This window comes from Heterodontus francisci, chromosome 6, assembly GCF_036365525.1.
Source record: "Heterodontus francisci isolate sHetFra1 chromosome 6, sHetFra1.hap1, whole genome shotgun sequence".
NCBI classification, from domain to species: domain Eukaryota; kingdom Metazoa; phylum Chordata; class Chondrichthyes; order Heterodontiformes; family Heterodontidae; genus Heterodontus; species Heterodontus francisci.
Genome location: NC_090376.1, coordinates 121,359,346 through 121,379,233, shown reverse-complemented (window position 1 = coordinate 121,379,233; position 19,888 = coordinate 121,359,346). Strand labels below are relative to the sequence as shown.

Here is a 19,888-nt window from a genome sequence, read left to right as displayed (position 1 = left end):
ATAAGGTTCCCCACGGTAGGCTATTGCAGAAAATATGGAAGTATGGGGTTGAAGGTGATTTAGAGCTTTGGATCAGAAATTGGCTAGCTGAAAGAAGACAGAGGGTGGTGGTTGATGGCAAATGTTCATCCTGGAGTTTAGTTACTAGTGGTGTACCGCAAGGATCTGTTTTGGGGCCAGTGCTGTTTGTCATTTTTATAAATGACCTGGAAGAGGGTGTAGAAGGGTGGGTTAGTAAATTTGCGGATGGCACTAAGGTCGGTGGAGTTGTGGATAGTGCCGAAGGATGTTGTAGGGTACAGAGGGACATAGATAGGCTGCAGAGCTGGGCTGAGAGATGGCAAATGGAGTTTAATGCGGAAAAGTGCGAGGTGATTCACTTTGGAAGGAGTAACAGGAATGCAGAGTACTGGGCTAATGGGAAGATTCTTGGTAGTGTAGATGGGGCAGCGCAGTGGTTAGCACCGCAGCCTCACAGCTCCAGCGACCCGGGTTCAATTCTGGGTACTGCCTGTGTGGAGTTTGCAAGTTCTCCCTGTGTCTGCGTGGGTTTCCTCCGGGTGCTCCGGTTTCCTCCCACATGCCAAAGACTTGCATGTTGGTAGGTAAATTGGCCATTATAAATTGCCCCTAGTATAGGTAGGTGGTAGGGAAATATAGGGACAGGTGGGGATGTGGTAGGAATATGGGATTAGTGTAGGATTAGTATAAATGGGTGGTTGATGGTCGGCACAGACTCGGTGGGCCGAAGGGCCTGTTTCAGTGCTGTAGCTCTAAAAAAAAAATGAACAGAGAGATCTTGGTGTCCAGGTGCATAAATCCCTGAAAGTTGCTACCCAGGTTAATAGGGCTGTTAAGAAGGCATATGGTGTGTTAGCTTTTATTAGTAGGGGGATCGAGTTTCGGAGCCACAAGGTCATGCTGCAGCTGTACAAAACTCTGGTGAGACCGCACCTGGAGTATTGCGTGCAGTTCTGGTCACCGCATTATAGGAAGGATGTGGAAGCTATGGAAAGGGTGCAGAGGAGATTTACTAGGATGTTGCCTGGTATGGAGGGAAGGTCTTATGAGGAAAGGCTGAGGGACTTGAGGTTGTTTTCGTTGGAGAGAAGGAGGAGGAGAGGTGACTTAATAGAGACATATAAGTTAATCAGAGGGTTAGATAGGGTGGATAGTGAGAGTCTTTTTCCTCGGATGGTGATGGCAAACACGAGGGGACATAGCTTTAAGTTGGGGGGGTGATAGATATAGGACAGATGTCAGAGGTAGTTTCTTTACTCAGAGAGTAGTAGAGGCGTGGAACGCCCTGCCTGCAGCAGTAGTAGACTCGCCAACTTTAAGGGCATTTAAGTGGTCATTGGATAGACATATGGATGAAAATGGAATAGTGTAGGTCAGATGGTTTCACAGGTCGGCGCAACATCGAGGGCCGAAGGGCCTGTACTGCGCTGTAATGTTCTAATTCTAATTTATAAATTCATGCTGTTTATTGTTAGTGGTTGATGTTGGAAAGATAGAAAGAGCTTGCATTTTTATAGTGCCTTTCACAACCTCAATGTCCCAAACCACTTTACAGCCAATGAAATATTTTTTGACGTATGATAGATGATGATGGCAGGTTCTTTGCAGCCGAAGGTCATGGGAAGGCTTGTCACTGTGGGAGTTGGCATGATCATTGGTGACTGAGGAGGTCAATTCTTGATCTTCAGGCTCTTGAGCAGTAGGGGCACAAGAACTCCTGGTTTGGAGGGGCTCTGGTATAAGCAGACTCCTTCTGTTGTCTACGTCTTTCTTTAGCAGCCTTGTGTCTGTTTATTTTGAGCGTGTAGGCTGCTTTCCTGGTTGTTGTGCGCCAGCTTTCTCTGTCGACAGCCTCTTGCTTCCACACCTATTGGTCAGTGTCAGCCAGAGAGAGCTGTCTTTTCAGCTTGTCTTTAAACCATTTGCGAGGTGCACTTCAATCTAACTTACCAGAGCATAGTTCACCATTAAGCACTGCTTTTGGCATTCTGGAATCCTCCATGCATCATGGCACATGTCCTGCCCAGTGCAATTGGAGCTGTAAGAGAATGCATTTAATGCTAGGCAGATTGGCTCTGTTGAGGACTTCATTATTTGTGCTGTTGTCCTGCCATCTGATGTTAATGATGGACCGAAGACAGCGTTGATGGAAGTGCTCCAGCCATTTGTTTTCTGTACAGAACCCATGATTCATATAAGAGGGTGGTGATGACAACCGCTCTCTATACTTGAATTTTGGTCGAGCTGCACAGTGAATGGTTTCGAGTGGTGGCCAAAGGAGCTGTTGGCCTTGGGCAGTCAGTTGTCTATGTCCTTGTTGACAATGGCATCATGTGAGATAATGCTTCCTAGATAGGTAAACTGTTCCACTGCATTGAGTTTCCCACTGTCAATGCTGATCTGCATTGGATTGCAGTTTCCTCAGGGCTATGGTTGGCACAGCACTTCTGTTTTCTTTAAGCTAAATAGTAAGGCCAAAGGAATTTGCTGCTTCAGAGAAACAGTTTACAATGAGCTGCATTGCCTCCTCTGAATGTTCCAGAAGGGCGCAATTGTCAGCAAACAGGAGCTCCACAATAAGCTCTTCTGTGGTTTTAGTATGTGCCAGTAGTCGTCTCAGGTTGAAGAGACTGCTGTCTGTTCGGAAGCGGATGTATAACCCTCTGTCAAGCCTATCTTTGTTTCTTGAAGCATCATGACTGAAGAAAATAGAGAAAAGAGTCGGAATCAGAACACACCCTTGTTTAACACCGTTGGAGATAGGGAAGCTGTCTGAGAGGGCTCCATTCTGCTTGACCTGACCTTTTTGGCCTTCATGCAGTTGATGGAGAGTGATAAGGAACCTTGGAGGGCATCCCAATCTAGATAGCATCTTCCAAAGTCCATCCCAGCTGACTATATTTGAATGGCTTGGTGAGATCTAGAAAACTAGCATACAGGCCCATGTTTTCTTCTCTACACTTCTCCTGGATCTGTCTTGGCACAAAAATCATGGCCATAATTCCCCTATTGGGTCTGAATCCACACTGACTTTCATGGAAGCTTTTTTCAGCTATTGTTGGAACAAGTCTATTTAGAAGCACTCTGGCCAAGATTTTGCCTGCAGTGGAAGGTAAGGTGATGCCTCTGTAGTTTGAACTGACAGACTTCTCTCCCTTGTTTTTGTAGAGGGAGACATACACTACATCTCAAAGGTCCTGAGGCACTTTCCCTTTCTCCCTGAATGCTGTAAAGAGATAGGTAAGCCTATCAAGGATACATCTCCCTGTTTATAGACCTCAGCTGGAATCCCATCCGTTCCGGGATCTTGATGTGATTTTTATTGTACTGTGGCGGTCTTGATCTCTTCATGGATTGGTGGTTCATCCAGCTCAGTTTTCACTTTCCTTTGGGAGATCTTTGCGATGGATGTCTCCTGAACCATCCGTGGGTCACTAAATAGGCTCTCAAAGTGTCCTGACCATCAGTGCAAGATGGACTCTTTATCTATGAGCAGGGTTGTGCCATCCAAAGATTTTAGTGGTGCCTGCACCTGGTGTGAAGGCCCGTATACAGATCGCAAGGTTTTGTAGAAGGATCTCATATCTCCCATATCTGCCTACGTTTGTATCCTCCCAGTGAGTGCTTTCCTCCAGTTGTTTTGGATGACTTGGAGATTGGTTTGAAGAGTGATGCAGGCTTCCCTCTATGCGGTTCTTGTTGCCTGGTCATCAGGGCATGCAAATAATCTATTGTGGCAGGAGTATTTCTTTTGAAGAAGCTCTCGGATTTCCATGTCATTTTTATCAAACCAATTTTGGCTTCTTTTAGTTGAGAAGCCAATCACTTCTGAAGTTGTTTCTTGTAAGTCGGATTTCAACTGTTCCCCACTGCTGGCTGGGTTAATATCACTGCCGGGTCACTGTGGACTCTGGCTTCAAGCTTGCTCTGGAAAACTGCTTTTATGTCTGGTAGATGGAGTCTATGGACTTGTAGTCTCCTTGTTTGTGGGTCTTTCTTTTTGGGTGATGGTTTAATTCTGAAGGCAACGTTAGCTCGAACCAGCCTGTGGTCGGTGTAACAGTCAACACTGGGCATAACTCTGTGGTGTAGTACGTAACGTAGGCACACCAGAATATTATCCAAAAGGTGCCAGTGCTTTAGCGTGGATGCCTCCAGGTGGTCTTAAATCTGGATTTCTGCTGGAAGAGAGAATTAGTGATGTTGAGTTCATGCTCCGTGCAGAATTCCAGCAGAAGTTGACCACTGTCGTTACAGTTGCTAATGTGTGTCTACCGAAAACATCTTGTCAGTGCCCATCTCTGGCATTGCCACTGTTGTAATGCAGGAAACACGGCAGCAAATTTGTACACAGCAAGCTCCCACAAACAGCCATGTGATAAATGACCAGATCATCTGTTTTAGTGATGCGGGTTGAGAGATAAAAATTGGGCAAATCTCCCCTGCTCTTCTTTGAAATAGTGCAGTCGGATGTTAGCAAATGTAACTCCGCTATTCAGAAAAGGAGGCAGAGAGAACACGGGGAACTACAGACCAGTTAGCCTGACACAGTTTCTGGGAAAATGCTGGAATCTATTATTAAGGAAGTCTCAACAATGCACTTAGAAAATCATAGTATGATCAGACAAAGTCAACATGGTTTTACGAAAAGGAAATCGTGTTTGACAAATTTATTCGTGTTTTTTGAGGATGTAACTAGTAGGGTAGATGAAGGGGAACCAGTAGATGTGGTATACTTGGATTTCCAAAAGCCATTCGATAAGGTGACACACAAAAGGTTAATATGCAAGATAAGGGCTCATGGAGTTGGGGGGTGGGTGGGGGGGGTAATATATTAACATGGATGGAGGCTTGGTTAATGGACAGGAAGCAAAGCAAAGATAAATGGGGCATTTTCAAGTTGGCAGGCTGTAACTAGTGGAGTGCCGCAAGGATCCGTGCTGGGGCCTCCGCAATTAGAAAGGCAAATGGCGTGTTGTCCTTTATCGCAAGGGGATTAGAGTACAAGAATAAGGAAGTCTTGCTACAATTTAATAGGATTTTGGTGAGACCACACCTGGATTACTGTGCGCAGTTTAAGTTTCCATATCTAAGGAAGGATATGCTTGCATTGGAGGCGGTGCAGTGAAGATTCACTAGTTGGTTCCTGGGCTGAGAGGGTTGTCCTCTGATGAGAGGCTGAGTAAATGGGCCTATACTCTGGAGATTAGAAGAATGAAAGGTGATTCTCATTGATATAGATAGGTTAAGTGAGTGGGCAAAGACTTGGCAAATGGAGTATAATGTGGAAAAGTATGAAATTGTCCACTTTGGCAGGAAGAATAAAAAAGGAGCATATTATCTAAATGGTGAGAGATTGCAGAGCTGTGAGATGCAGAGGGATCTGGGTGTCCGAGTGCATGAATCGCAAAAGGTTAGTATGCAGGTACAGCACGTAATTAAGAAAGCTAATAGAATGTTATCGTTTATCGCGAGGGGAATTGGATACAAAAGTAGGGAGGTTATGCTTCAGCTATACAGGGTATTGGTGAGACCACATCTGGAGTACTATGTACAGTACTGGTCTCCTTATTTAAGGCAGGATGTAAATGCATTGGAGGCAGTACAGAGAAGGTTTACTAGACTAATACCTGGAATGGGTGGGCTGTCTTACGAGGAAAGATTGGACAGGCTAGGCTTTGATCCGCTGGGATTTAGAAGAGTAAGAGGCGACTTGATTGAAATATATAAGATCCTGAAGGGTGGATGTGGAAAGGATGTTTCCCCTTGTGGGAGAATCTAGAACTAGGGGTCACTGTTTAAAAATAAGGGGTCGCCCATTTAAGACAGAGATGAGGAGAAATGTTTTCTCTCAGAGGGTCGTGAGTTTTTGGAATTCTCTTCCTCAAAAGGCAGTGGAAGCAGAGTCTTTGAATCTCTTTAAGGCAGAGGTAGATAAATTCTTTATAAGCAAGAGGCTGGAAGGTTATCGGGGGTAGGTGGAAATGGGGAGTATTCAGTTCAGCCATGAACTTATTGAAGGGCTGAGTGGCCTAATCCTGCTCCTAATTCGTATGTTTGTATGAGATATACAAGATTCTGAAGGGGCTTGACAGGGTAGACACTGAGGGCTGGATCTTAAGAGCCAGCCGCCGCTCTTGGCGGCAGGCGAAAAAAGCCTCCGCGACCTACTGCGCAGCGGCTCATTTAAATATCCGGATATCTGGGTCAGCCTGCCCCCTCCCCCCTCCCCAATCACGTGGAGAAGGCAGGTTGTCCGACGCCGGCAATGGCGGCAGCTTCCTGTGCGCAGGCTCTGGTGTCATTTTTAAAGGGCAGACAGCCCTGCCGGTAGATTTAAATTTTTAGAGACACCCTCCCAAACTTTTGGAAACAAAATTCTGATGCCCCTTTCCTACCTCCCCAATAACAACAAAGGTAAGTATCTGCCCCCACCATAAAACACTTACCTTACAAATATGACCTCCACCCCCCCCTCACCAAAACTGTACAAAGTTCACAGTTCACCCCTTCCCACCATCCCCTACACACATGATGATTATTTTGACCCCGTTCCTTCCCCACCCCGACCCTGCACTAAAAATCTTAACTGCAACCCCCCCCCCCCCCACCACTATCACACCTGTTTTCCCCAGACGGGGAAGTGAAGGCGCGGGAGTGCCGACCACTGCACTGAAGATCGTGATGGGCCTGGAAGATGGGAGGTAAGTTTAATTAAAGGTAATTATGGTGCTCATTTCAACATGCAAAGCCGGATCCCGTCGCCCAGCAGCGGGGGGCCGCCACAGAGCCTCGCTGCCACCGGGAAAATTGGGCCCGGCCCTCCTGGCGTTGGATTCCGTGGCGGGCCTCTGCCGGAACAATCTTCTGGACACAGCCACACCCCCTAGTCCCTGCCACGGAGCCCGACGTTGGGAGCTCAGTAAAATCCAGCCCTGAGAAGTTGTTTTCCCTGGCTGGGGAAATCTAACCACAGGATGAGGGGTCGATCATTTAGGACTGAGATGAGGAGGAATTTCTTCACTCAGAGGGTTGTGAATCTTTGGAACTATCTACCCCAGAGTGTTGTGGATGCTCAGTCGTTGAGTATGTCCAGGAATGAGATCGATAGAATTTGATCTCTCAGGGAAGCAAAGGATGTGGGGAGCAGACAGAAAGGTGGAGTTGAGACAGAAGATGTCATGATCTTATTAAATGGTGGAGCAGGCTCGAGGGGCCGAATGGTTTATACCTGCTCCTATTTATGTTCTTATGTCTTTCATCTACTTGAGAGGGCAAGACAGGGCTTCAATTTAACGGCTCATCTGAAAAACGGCACCTTTGACAGTACACTGGAACCAGAAGTTTCAGCCTAGATTATGTGCTGAAGTCTCTGGAGTGGAACCTGAACCCACAGCCTTCAGAGATGAGCATGCTACCTACTGATTCAAGGTATTGGCTAGGTGCTGATGATAATTTTTTTTCTTTTATTTAATGCAGCACCTTTCTGGACCCAGAGACTCGACGGGCTATGGGCGAACAAGCAGTGGCATTGGCGAAAGCTGTCAATTATTCATCTGCTGGCACAGTTGAATTCCTTGTGGATTCAAAGAAGAACTTCTATTTCTTAGAAATGAACACTCGGCTTCAGGTACAGGAAGGCTCCTTTTTTCATTTGAACTGCTCAGGAAAGTAAGATATGAACACAGGTGAATTTTTACCAATAAACCCAATGGGGAATTCATGTGGTTCTTCTTTACCAGGGAATGGTAAGATTGTGGAAATTGCTACAGGGAGCAGGTGAGGTGAATTGCATTGATATGTTTAAGGGGAAGTTAGATAAGCACAAGGGGGGAAAAGAAAGGATACGTTGATAGGGTGAGATGAAGGCGGGTGGGAGGAGAATTGTGTAGAGCATAAACACTGCTATAGACCAGTTTGGCTGAGTGGTCTGTTTCTGCGCTGTACATTCTGTGTAATTGTTGCTATGGTTGGTGCTTGCTTCAAAGTGACCTTAAAAATCTTGAGGGGGGTACAGTTAAGTATCACAGAGAGTCCCCAGTATGCAGCTAGCCACAGTGCTTTGATACTTTTCCCACTTGGCAGCCAAAATTTCCTTTTAGTTTTTGCAGCGCTGAATGCATGCTGTGTTACTCTAAAATTTATGTTGGTGTCAGCAATAAAAAAAAAACAAGCCTTTTTAAAAATGGTTTTTCAAAGCAACACTCTGCTTACCCCGACTAATGAGATGTGTTTTATGGATAACACAAAAATGTGTGTTTTGCTTTAAAAGTAAGCAAAGGAACAATGTTTACACAGAAGCTTGAAGTTTAACAGTCATTAGGATTTGCTCTTCACTGTGATGGTAAACTTTTTGTCACATAGAAACAGGAAGGACATTTTGTCAGGATTAGCCTGATATTAGCTATTTGATATTAAAATGGTTTTCTTAATATTTGATTTGTCTATCTCTTGAAGGAACTTATTTCAGAGAAGGGACAATAGTTGAGTATGCAGAGCATATTTACCAAAATGTTAACAGGAATAAAAAGCTTTAATTATGTGGACAGACTAGAGAAGCTGGGATTGTTTGCCTTAGAGCAGAGGTGGTTATGGGGAGATTGAATAGATGTCTTCAAAATTATGAAGTTTTCTGATAGAGGAAATAAGGAGAAACAGTTTCCACTGACTGGAGAGTCACTAACCAGAGGACACCAGTTTAAAATAATTGGCAAAAGAACCAGAGAGGGAGATGAGGAGAATGTTTTTTACACAGCGAGTTGTTGTAATCTGGAATGCGCTGCCTGAAAGGGCAGTGGAAGCAGATTCAGTCGTAACTTGCAAAAAGGAATTGGATAAATATTTGAGAGAGAAAAATTTTCAGCGCATTGGAGAAAGAGCTGGGGAGGTTGGACTTTCATCCTTTCTTTCTAGTTGATATGCATTTCAAAGCAGAATGTGGTGAGTTGTGTTGAAATGACTGCCTCGTTTCGATAGCAGTTTTTCTGGCGACCTTTTCTCCTTTTGACTATTTTAAGTACTGGTGTTGAAGTTGCATGGTAAAAGTGGGCAGTTGTTGCTTTGTGGTGTGATGCTGAGGATCTCAATCACCCACCCAGTTTAGAGGATGGGTGTTTACTGGTGACCCCAAAGAGAGGTGCTCACACACTTCTGAGGTGTTGCACATCCACTGCACTGATCACAGTTTCAGCTTTTGAATGCTGATTGAATCAGGATGTTTTTAAATTTTTATCTTAATCTTGCCACTCCTTTTGGCAGTAGAATGGGAGGAAATGACTCGATTTGTGTTTTGTCCATAACATTCTTTACTATTATTCCCAATTTATCAGACCCACTCGTAAAGTTGAGACATGGTGCTGTGCAACATTGAGAACAGCACTTGTATCAGCATTTAGAAATATTTCTTCGTATTGCACAGACTCGGCTTGTATTCACATGAGAATGGAAGATTACGGGGTGATATAAATGTGGTGTTTAAGATGATTAAAGGATTCAATAGGGCTGATAGAGAGAAACTGTTTCCTCTGGTGGGAGAATCCAAAACAGATGGGTGTAACCTTAATATTAGAGCTAGGCCATTCAGGGGTGATGTCAAGAAGCACTTCTTCACACAAACGGTAGAATAAATCTGGAAAACTCTCCCCCAAAAAGCTGTGGAGACTGGGGTTCAATTAATAGGTAAAGGTATTAAGGGATATGGAATCCAGGTGGGTAAATGGAACTGAGATATACATCAGCCATGATCTAACTGAATGGCAGAACAGGCTCGAGGGGATGACTGGCCTCTCCGGTTCCTATGCTGTTTCATCATTCTGCTCTTATTTAGCGCATTGTGGGAATTACAACATCTCTTTTCATGGCTGTTCTTATCGTGCCCGCAGAGATTAATTGTGTACTCCTATTCTTGGTCCCCCCTGTTAATCATTTACGTAATTTACCTCAGTAACATCATCCAGGAACATGGAGTCAGCTTATGTATGTCCGCTCAAGTCTCCCTATCCACCTCCAATTCAACCTCAGGGCCGTTACCACTTCCAAATGATGAGTGGAAAGGAGAATGCAAGTTCTCTGCTCCAACCCTGAATGTATTAGAAATGTAGTCACTTACATTCCAAGGCTGTGATAGAAAGTACATACCTCCGTTTCTCATTTCTGTACCTAATAGTCTTCATGTCTTCCCATGAGAAACACCAGAGACTCTGTTTACTTTTTCTGGACTGAATTTACCAGGTGGCTTCCATGATTACCATGACAGGACAATAAGCCCCTTTGCTGCCAGTTATGCTGACAAATACCCCTCTGTGTTCACTGTGACGTTTCACTATCTGAGAGTAATTGCAACAGAAACAGTTTAAGGTCATTATCAATTGACCCTTTCTGCCTTAGCTATTGGTTTTGATTTTGGTAAGTGCTGCAGTATATGGAGGAAAATACTCACTTCTGAGACAACATCTATCCTCTGGCAAGTAGCCCAATTTAGCCATTTTGTGTGTGGGGTGGGATATAACTTGCAGAGAGTTTTGACTTGAATTAGCTTAAGATATAAACTGCTAGATATTAATTATGCATTAAAAATCTTGAGCCCAAAATCTAGGCTGGTACTCCAGTGCAGTCGTGAGGGCGTGCTGCACCGCCAGAGGGCCTGTCTTTCTGATGAGATGGTAAAACAAAGCCTCATTTGTCCCCCCAAGATGTAAAAGATCCCAAAGTACTATTCAAAGCAGAACAGGGGTGTTCTCCCTGGTGTCCTGGCCACTATTTATCCTTCCAGCAACATTACTAAAATAGATGAACTGGTCATTATCTCCTTGCCAATTGTGGGAGCTTGCTGTGTGCTGAATTTCTGCTGTGACTGCACTTCAAAAGTACTTAATTGGCTGTAAAGTGTTTTCGAACATTCTGAGGTTGGTAAAGGTGCTATAGAAATGCAAGTCTCTCTACCTTTTTATGCATTTGATCAAATTGTTGACTAATTGAAGGTGATGGGTTCTACCCCAGGATCCTTTTCCCAAGCTCTTTGTAAATTTTTATGCCGTTTCTCACCTTTTGAACGTCTGGAAAGCTTTGGTTGCAAAGGGAACTTTTGTTGGTTTCTTACTGGCTGATATTTTAAAGCTCTGAGGGATTCAAACACAGCCAACAGCCTAGGAAATGGTTTTTTCCTGCCCCTATCCCATGATTTAAAGAAGCTGCATTTATGGGGCAACATGAATTGTTGCCTTTTGTTAGAATGATTTGAGAAGCCTCTCTTCATAAGCATCCCATCGGCCATTTCTTAATTTATTACCTGGTCACTGAGCTGCCGGTTTACCTACCACACTGCAGATGAGCTCAATGCTCTTCTCACTCAAATGTTACATACATGCACTTTTAGCAGGGGTACTGGATCATGATCAAGAGCTGAAATCTCGGCTAGTTTCTCTCCTTTGATATGTATGGCTCAAAAACCACGGTAGGCATTGTACTTGTGAGCTACACCACTGCAAATTGGTTCTGAAGATTTCATGTAGCAGTGTCATAGCCGGTGAGAGTTTTTTTTGGCAGACTTTGTCTTACAGTTCCATTTCTTCCACACATTCTTCATTTGACCAGCTCGGGTCAACTGGGGAAAGATGGTCAGTCCAGCCTGTCATCATGTACTATAAATATAGAAACCCACTGAGAGTCTTGTGCAGTGTTTTTGCAACAAAATGAAAATATACATTGAGACAGTTCAGCTGTTTATTGCTGAAGCATTGAAAAAGGGTTTGTGATTTTCTGTATTTAACATATGCAGAATTTGGAATGCAGAGAAGACAGTTTTGTCACAGTCGAAGTTTTGATTGCTCAAACTGAGTATTGTTGACTGATAACTAAACTATCCTTTAAAGAATAAAATGCTTATTCCATAGTCCCATTGGCCAGATTTAGACTGTACAAACTGTTTGCTCTTTTAAATAATGACTTTTTATTAGAAAAATGTCAAAGTGTCAGTTAATTATGAAGAAAATTTCCTTGGAATAAAATCCTTACTGAGTTAATTGCACCATCTGTTCTGTATATAGTGAGCTGGTCTCTGCTGAAATCGCCCAGTAAACAAGTGTCTGGTAACATTTTGCTAGACATTGAAGTTTCACCTGGGTGTCAGCACATTCACTTATATCCAGAAAACCCGCATTGGATTTTATTTGCAAAGTGTTTTTGAAATGCAGCCATCTGATTTGCATGGTTTCAAATGCCAAGATAATGCTTTCCCCAGCCCCCCCCAAATCCCTACTATATCCATCCTGACTGAGGTTAGAGACCTAGACTGGCCAATATATGTATTCAGACTGGGTATTCCCTTAACAGCATCATGCGAAGCTGTTAGCAGCAATTTGCTGATAGCACAGTGACTGCATTGGTTCAGCCCAGCTATTGTGCATGCTAAGCACTACACAGCTTAGTCTGCAGGGAAAAAACCTGAAGGATCCATCTGCTCAGTTCTGCTGCGCTGGGTTGATGTAAGATTACATTAATCTGGTTGCTTGTCAGGACAGGTTAGGGAAAGCGGGCAAATGGGTGAGATTTAGGATAAACTGTCAGGAAATCACAAAACACTTCAGAACATATAGTGTTAAATAATCAGATGCTAATAAGTTTCTTAAAACCATACAGGATTTCCTAGCTGTGTTTTGTGTGTGTGTGTGGTATGTGTAGTGTGGTCTGTGTATGTCTATGTCTGAGGGTGTGTGTGTGCACTGTGAGAGCATGTGCCCATCATTGTGTGTGTGTGTGTGTGTATACACATCTATATGAGTGTCTGTGTATGTGGCTGTGTGAGAAGCTCATAGTGTGTATGTGTGAGGGGTGTGTGTCTGGATGTGGTTTTGTCTGTGTTGTGTGTGATTATTTGTCTGTGTGCAGGTGTATGAGGGGTTTGTGTGAGTGAGGTTGCACGAGTGGTTTGAGGTTATGTATGTGTCTTGGTGCGTGGACGTGTCTGTGTTTAAGGGTGCACAAGTGAGGCTGTATTTTAAAGCCCCTCCACTGTTGGGAATGTTGGGGGGGGTAGTCATGCAATGAAGATCAGTGTGGCGGAGGCCCGCCACCGTCCTCAACGGCGACAGGCACTGTACCGAACTCGGCCACGGCAAGGCCTTGTGGCCGTCCTGCCGCTCGACGACGGGGCCCCCGTTTAAATATATAAATTAATTTACATACCTGATTTAATGAGGGTCCTGTTGCCTCCTAAATTGCCGCACCAATCTTCATTCGGGTGGCTGACAGTGCCGCGCCTTTGAATCCCCATTAGGGGAAACATGGCATGACAACTGTGGGGAGGGCAGAGGAGGATTTTTTCTCTACGCAGGAGTGGGGAGCAAAGTAAAAATGATGGGGATTGGTCGGGGGGAGGATGGGAAGGGGTAAAGGGCAAAGTTGCTGCACTTTAGAGGGGGGAAGGGCAAATTCGGAGTATTCGCATTCTGGGGGGAAAAGGGCACGAATGCACAGCAATACCATTGGGGGGGGGTGAAAATGAATTTAATAAGTTATTTCATTTTTTTTGGTCATTGAACTGACCTGCCGCTTTAATTTTAAAATCTGCATTAAGGGCTGTAAGCCCTTTAAAAATGGCGTCTGCGCATTGGCGTCGGACGCTGTTGCCTGCAGTGGCTCGCCCTCCCCCTGCACGTCATCGCGGTGGCCCTGTGACGCGATGCCCGTGCGGGCAGGCTGAATTTTTTTACATAGGCGGCGGAGTCTTAGAATCCAGCTCGTGGTGTGAGTGTGTGTGTGTGCATGGGTGCACGAGTGGTGTGAGGGGGTGTGTCTCTGTGTGTGTCTCTGTGTGTGTGTGTCTGGTTGTGAGGGTGTGGACGTGTCTGGGTGTGAGGGTGTGTGTGGTTTGTTTGTGTGTTTTCTGTTTAAAGTCTCCATTTGCTGTTAATGAAACAAGAAGCAAAGGCTGGGGTAACATTCTTGTTCTTGGCTAGCAAGCTCTAGCATTTTTCAGCTTTGTGTAGATTTTCTGCTTTCGTTGTTTTCCCTTAATGACTGGCAATTTGTGACCTTGCAGGTTGAGCATCCTGTCACCGAATGTATTACTGGCCTGGACCTAGTCCAAGAAATGATCCGTGTTGCCAAGGGTTACCCACTTTGCCACAAGCAAGCTGATGTTCCCATCAATGGATGGGCAATTGAATGCAGAGTGTATGCAGAGGTAAATTTTAGCTGGCATCCGAGTTTATGCCCAATACCATCTGATGGATTTGGAGCTGGGATAGAATTGCTTGTCCATTAAATTAGAATATAAAATTATTAAGCATACGCTTGATATCATTAGTGCTAGATAATGCATGTTGGACAATAAATACCCCTCCCCCAGCTTCCCCAAACTTTAGTTCTATTCCTTCCATGAAGTGATCCTTGTTTAATTGCCTATGACATCCTGAAGGCTTTGTGCTGTTGCTTTCTCTGTTGCCTTTAAAGGCTCACTAATAATTTTGTAACTTGTTATGCTAATCAGGAAACTGATGCAAATCTTCTGAATAGGAGAGGTGTTTATTGGTCATTTGCTTGGTGATAAAAATGAGGAGAGAAAAGGATCCAAGTGTAATTTAATGTCTTAAGTAATCAAAAATAGCCCCTCAATGGCTTCAGCTTGTTCGAACAGTTAATGTTGCTTCCTGTGTTTTATCTTAAAGTTAATGCTTCCTCTTGTTTGAACCTCCTTTTCTAGGATCCCTACAAATCTTTTGGACTGCCTTCGGTTGGCCGTCTCTCTCAGTATAAAGAGCCACTACACATGTCCAATGTAAGTTATCTGAGTACCATGTTGTTTGCTGAGTGGCTTTTGATGAAAACCACAGCTGTCTTTATATGTTTAAAACAAAACCAGTTATGACTTCTCAGTGAGATATGAAAACATTAGAAAGCCCCTAGATTTATTTCTCGAATTTAACTTAAAAAAGGAGGCATTAGTAAATGTCGCGCACGCTGAAGAATAACGATTACTAGAAATAATTGAGTTTTTTTCAAATGCACTTTGCAAAGGAATGCCAGCATGGAATCACCACATAATTTTCATCCAACTAACAGCTTAATCTGGGTGGAACCAAGTCAAGTTGTGCAAAAGGTCGTGGAATTTTAGACTTAAGTGAGTCATGCCCATAACTACGTTGCGGCCAAGTATCCATGCAATCTTTTAATTCTGTCCGATGATCCCTCCTCCTGAACCAGGCCCTATCCACAAAACTGGCCACACACCTTCAGGTCGGAAAGGTGCCGTTCAGGACTTTAATTGAATTGTGCCCAGATTCACAAGAGCCCATGATCGCATTAATCCAGTATTTTGTCACCCAACCAGCAGTCAGTTGAAGCTACAAGTTCTGCCCCCCTGCTGCAGTAGTCATCAATTTGTTCACAAAGCTGCTGAATGGCACATTTCATGGTCATTCCACTCCTCTCTCTGATGCGCAGCACAGTTTGAATTGTGATTCCAAGGGAAAAGTTAATACTAATGAAACCCACACGTTCGATTAAAATATTTCAATAAGATTTATTCAAATAAATTCATGTCAGATGTAGCAACGGAAAGGCAACCAAAAATGTTGCAGAATCCAATAATGACCATCCTAGTTCATAAAGACGGTTCCCACACTCATTACTTGCAACACTGTAATTAGAGCTTTAGCGATTCTGACTGACTGCGCTGATTTCACCTTTGTGGTTTGCGCAGAAACCTGGGTGCAATTTCACCTTGGCCAAACGGGCGCAGTGCTGGGCGCAATTTTCTAATTGCACCTCGAGCGGAAACTCCAGGCCGCCACCTTTAAACATAAAACCTTTCTGATTAATTAAAAATGCAGGAAAGTACAGCAACTGCTTTTTTCGGAGGATTGAAAATGCAGGGAAATTTGCCATTTGCCATGAGATAAAACAATGTCAAACCTTTTGCCCTTGCAAGTTTTGCAATTTGCAGTTTTTAAAACATGCAACCTGTTGAAAATACTAGTGATAATGGACATATTCTACCCCCTACCGTTCTTGTCCCACCAAATCCTCCTTCAATTAATGTTGCAGCAGGAGTTTTATGTATTAACACTTACGCTTGTAAGACATCAGCATAAAGGGAAAAAAACAATTAAAATGCCTTAAATGTTATGCTTACTGCTGTTATTTGCTTGTGTGAATGTTGTATGTCAGCTAAATGGAGCAAGGAACAGATAACGTGATTGGGTGCAGGGGAGTGCACACTAAGCTTTGTCTATCATTATTGCAGGGAGCAATCAGATTGATGCCAGCGGGACAGTAGATGCTGTTGACAGCTGTAATTATGTATCTCCATGGTGATCACTTTTGGCCTGTCATGGAGGCCCACAAGCCCCCTCCCCCTGCAAAGATCTAATCAGATTGTTCTGTCACTTGTCAGGTAGACGAGGCAGACTGGGAGTAGTGCTTAGGGAAGAGGTGAATAGAGAATGAAGGGTGGGGAGACGCGTGATAGCTTCACGTAGCTTGTCAGGGTACCTATAAGCAGAATTTTTAATTACACTGGAGGGTCTGGAACATTGCTGAACAGATTATGTTGAGTGGGATCTGACATTTGTTCTGCTCTTATGTTATCTTCATTCTGTTTTATATCAATAACGTGACAGTTATTTTTCATGTGAGAGGCTTTGACAAGTAGCTAAGTGCATGATACGGTTACGCTTTTTCACTTACCTTGCAGGTTATATCCAGTTCTTCCCTTTTCGCTTGTTAAAGCATAGAGCTGTAGTGATGAGATGGGTCAGATTTAGATGTTGGAAAGTTAAGAATGCTTTAAGCAATTATTTAAATATCAGGATAACAGAATGCCACACCAATAATACCTTTTAGTTAGATTGCATCCTTCATTTGTGATGAATCGAAGAACATTTTTAACCCTTTTAGGATTGCAAGACTCATAGAATAATTCTCCAGCATTTCTATCAGTGGTACATTTGTGCCTCTATATTCTGTCTTTTGCTGGAAGGATGGTGCAATATGAACTGTCGGCTTGTCCATGACTATCGACCTCGTCTCCATTAGTCTTTCATTTGGATCCTCCACTTGATTATTTTTGAACTTGCATCCATTCCCAGATGGAGCATTTGCAAGTCCCAGTAGAAACACCACCACCCCTCTCCCCCCCCCCCCCCCCCACCCCATTCCCCTCATGCCAACATTTCTGTCTTTGGCCTGCTCCAGCGTTCCAGTGAACATCAACGCAAGCTCGAGTAGTAGCACCTGATCTTTCGATTAGGCACTCTACAGACTTGCAGACTGAACATTCAGTTCAGTGACTTCAGAGCATGACTGGCCTCTTTTTTATATTTTATTTTTTCACTATGTGCCTGTTTTTCATGTAGTCAGAGCCACTCATTATTCTGCTACTAACACTCTTTCTGGACTAATGCTTTGTCTTTCACCACAAGCATTAACACACTTTTTGTCTTTGTCCCAGGATAGCTTTATTATTTAATCTCTGCTGCCCTCTGTTCTCTTCCACATGCCCCCCACTTCACTTGCTTAAAACCTATTTATTTTCTAACCCTCGCCAGTTCTAATGAAAGGTCGCAAACGTTAACTCTGTTTCTCTCTCCACAGATGCTGCTTGACCTGCTGAGTAATTCCAGCACTTTCTGTTTTTATTCCATTAACATGTGATTATTCTGGTGGCCTGGCTAAAAAAGAGTGGGGGGAGCTTTGCCATGGCAGTAGGTTTGAATATTATTATGGGGTAGTGTAAATAAAATCTTGGATTTAACACAGAGTATTAGCAGAAGCCAAGGGGCTACTCCCACATACTTGTTTTTGTTATGTTTTCTTTCTTAGAAAAGTTTTTCATTATCTAGAATTGATGTTCGCAAATGGCGTTATGGCCAGTATTGCAGAACACAGTAGCAATTAAAGGAAAAATATCATTGAGTTGGAAGAAAGGAGCTTATAGCCCGTGTTGATTTTTCAGGGTAAAAAAGGGTTCAGAATGGAGCATAAATAATGCCTAGTAAAGCTTAGTACCATGCATACAGCCTCATACCCTTTCAGCTAATCTGTAGTTATTTGTCCTTTTTAAGGTATTTCCTTTTATATGATTCATTGTTCTACAGGAAGTTAGAAATCTGCATTGGAAAGGGAAATCTCAGTGGCTATGAAGTGGGTTGGCAGCGAAATCAGTGGAGAGCTATTTTATAGTCCCTATCGCTGACAGCGAGCAAATGTGATTTGTTGCCTGTAACCTAACTCGCACCAAGTCATGATCACCTATCACCCCTTTGCTTGCTAACCTGCATTGGCTCCCTGTCCTGCAACACCTGATATTAAAATGTCATCTTTGCTTTCAGATCCCTCCATGCCCTTACCGCTCCCTATCGCTATAATCTCACCCAGCTCTATAACCGTCTGAAATCTCCGTGCTCCTCCAATTCTGGCCTTTTGTGCATCCCTGATTTTCATCACACCACCGTTGGCAGCTGTGCCTTCAGCTGCCTGGGTCCTGTGCTCTGGAGTTCCCTCCCTAAAGATCTTGCACCTCCATCTCATTCTCCTTGTCATAAGAGTTTTGTCTTTTTTAAAAAGCTAAGAGGTCAGTGTGTCTTTAAGACTGAGAAAAAAGGACTTTCTGTGAAATAAATGTTGACACTGGTGTTTGAAGTGCAGGTTGTAAAACTCATATCCAAGCAACCAGAAAATCTTACAACTACCTTGTGACTTGGTTGTTGTTGTTGAAAGTTTTTCGTCAGTTCTGCAGTGTGTAACAGACCAGAGAGAGAGCTGGCTGGGAGCTGTGATTTGCTCATAGACCACAAAAAAGACCTATTTTCTCTGAAAATAAACTTTGCAATTCATGGAAAGAAGTGCTGCATTTAAGGTGTGGCTTTGACCTGCCTGAAGAGAGAGAAAAGGCCCAGAGAAAGAGGAGTTGCCACACTGTGGAGGAACACTGCTTTGGAGAAAGAAAGCCTTGTGTTTTGGGTGTGGCAGGTTGCTGTTGCCTCCAATCTCATGAATCCCTGCCTCAAGAGTGAGTCCTGATGCTTTTTGTGTTTTTTGAAGTTCCTGAAATCTCAAGAAAGTCTCTACTGTTAGACTGCTAGTTTAAAATTTAAGTAGACCTGTTGCTGCACCTTAAGCTGAAAGACCTGTGTGATGCCTGTTGCAGACGAATTGCCTTGAACATCCAACCAGCACAGACTGTTTATCAAATTCACCTGGAGTGACATCGAGTGGCATTCAACTATTCGACTTGGGACACCTCACCAATTCAGAAATATCCTACCAGACTCTGACAAACAATAATTTTTGTTGCCCCTAAGAAACAGTTACCACTCAAAACACCCTTTTCTCCGAGTTAACCGATTTTTGAATGAATGTGTTTGTGCATGAGGGTTGGGAAGAATAAGGAGTTATAAAATCTGTTCATACATGTAAATTTATCTCATTATCATTTAAAACTTTGTTTATTAATAAATAGATAATTTTGTTGTTGTTTGAAGAAACTTGGTTTGGTGTGTTTTATTCTGGGGGATAAATAAGGTGTTTAATTTGGCTAATTTCCAGTAGGTGGGAAACTTTACTAATATGCTGTGACCTGTGGAATAGTGGGACTGAATTAACAATGCATTACTCCCGCCTTGGTTGTAACGTCCTCCTTTAAGACACCCCTTAAAACCTACTTCTCCAAGCATTTAGTCACCTGTTTAAAATATTTCTTTATGTGGCTTGGCGTCAGATTTTGTCTGATAACACTCCTGTGAAGCACCTTGGAATGTTTCAATACATTAAAGGTGCTATATAAATGCAAATTGTTGTTGCTGTATGCAATGCTTGGTATAACATGGCAGCATTATAGAACAAGAATGTTGTCATCACTGATTTATTG

General features: G+C 43.4%; 1 protein-coding gene across 8 annotated transcripts in view; it reads left to right on the top strand.

Moving 5' to 3' along the window:
* The window catches only part of pcca (propionyl-CoA carboxylase subunit alpha), a 374,025-nt gene that overhangs the window by 140,181 nt on the left and 213,956 nt on the right, over nt 1-19,888 (top strand). For 7 of the 8 annotated variants that reach the window (XM_068034216.1, XM_068034214.1, XM_068034215.1 and 4 more), the window contains exons 12-14: nt 7,501-7,651; nt 14,060-14,203; nt 14,723-14,797. In XM_068034216.1, coding sequence (XP_067890317.1) covers nt 7,501-7,651; nt 14,060-14,203; nt 14,723-14,797 — 370 coding nt within the window. Of the gene's footprint in view, nt 1-3,187; nt 3,262-7,500; nt 7,652-14,059; nt 14,204-14,722; nt 14,798-19,888 lie in introns of those variants that run through there. The other variant, XM_068034222.1, reaches the window with a different exon arrangement.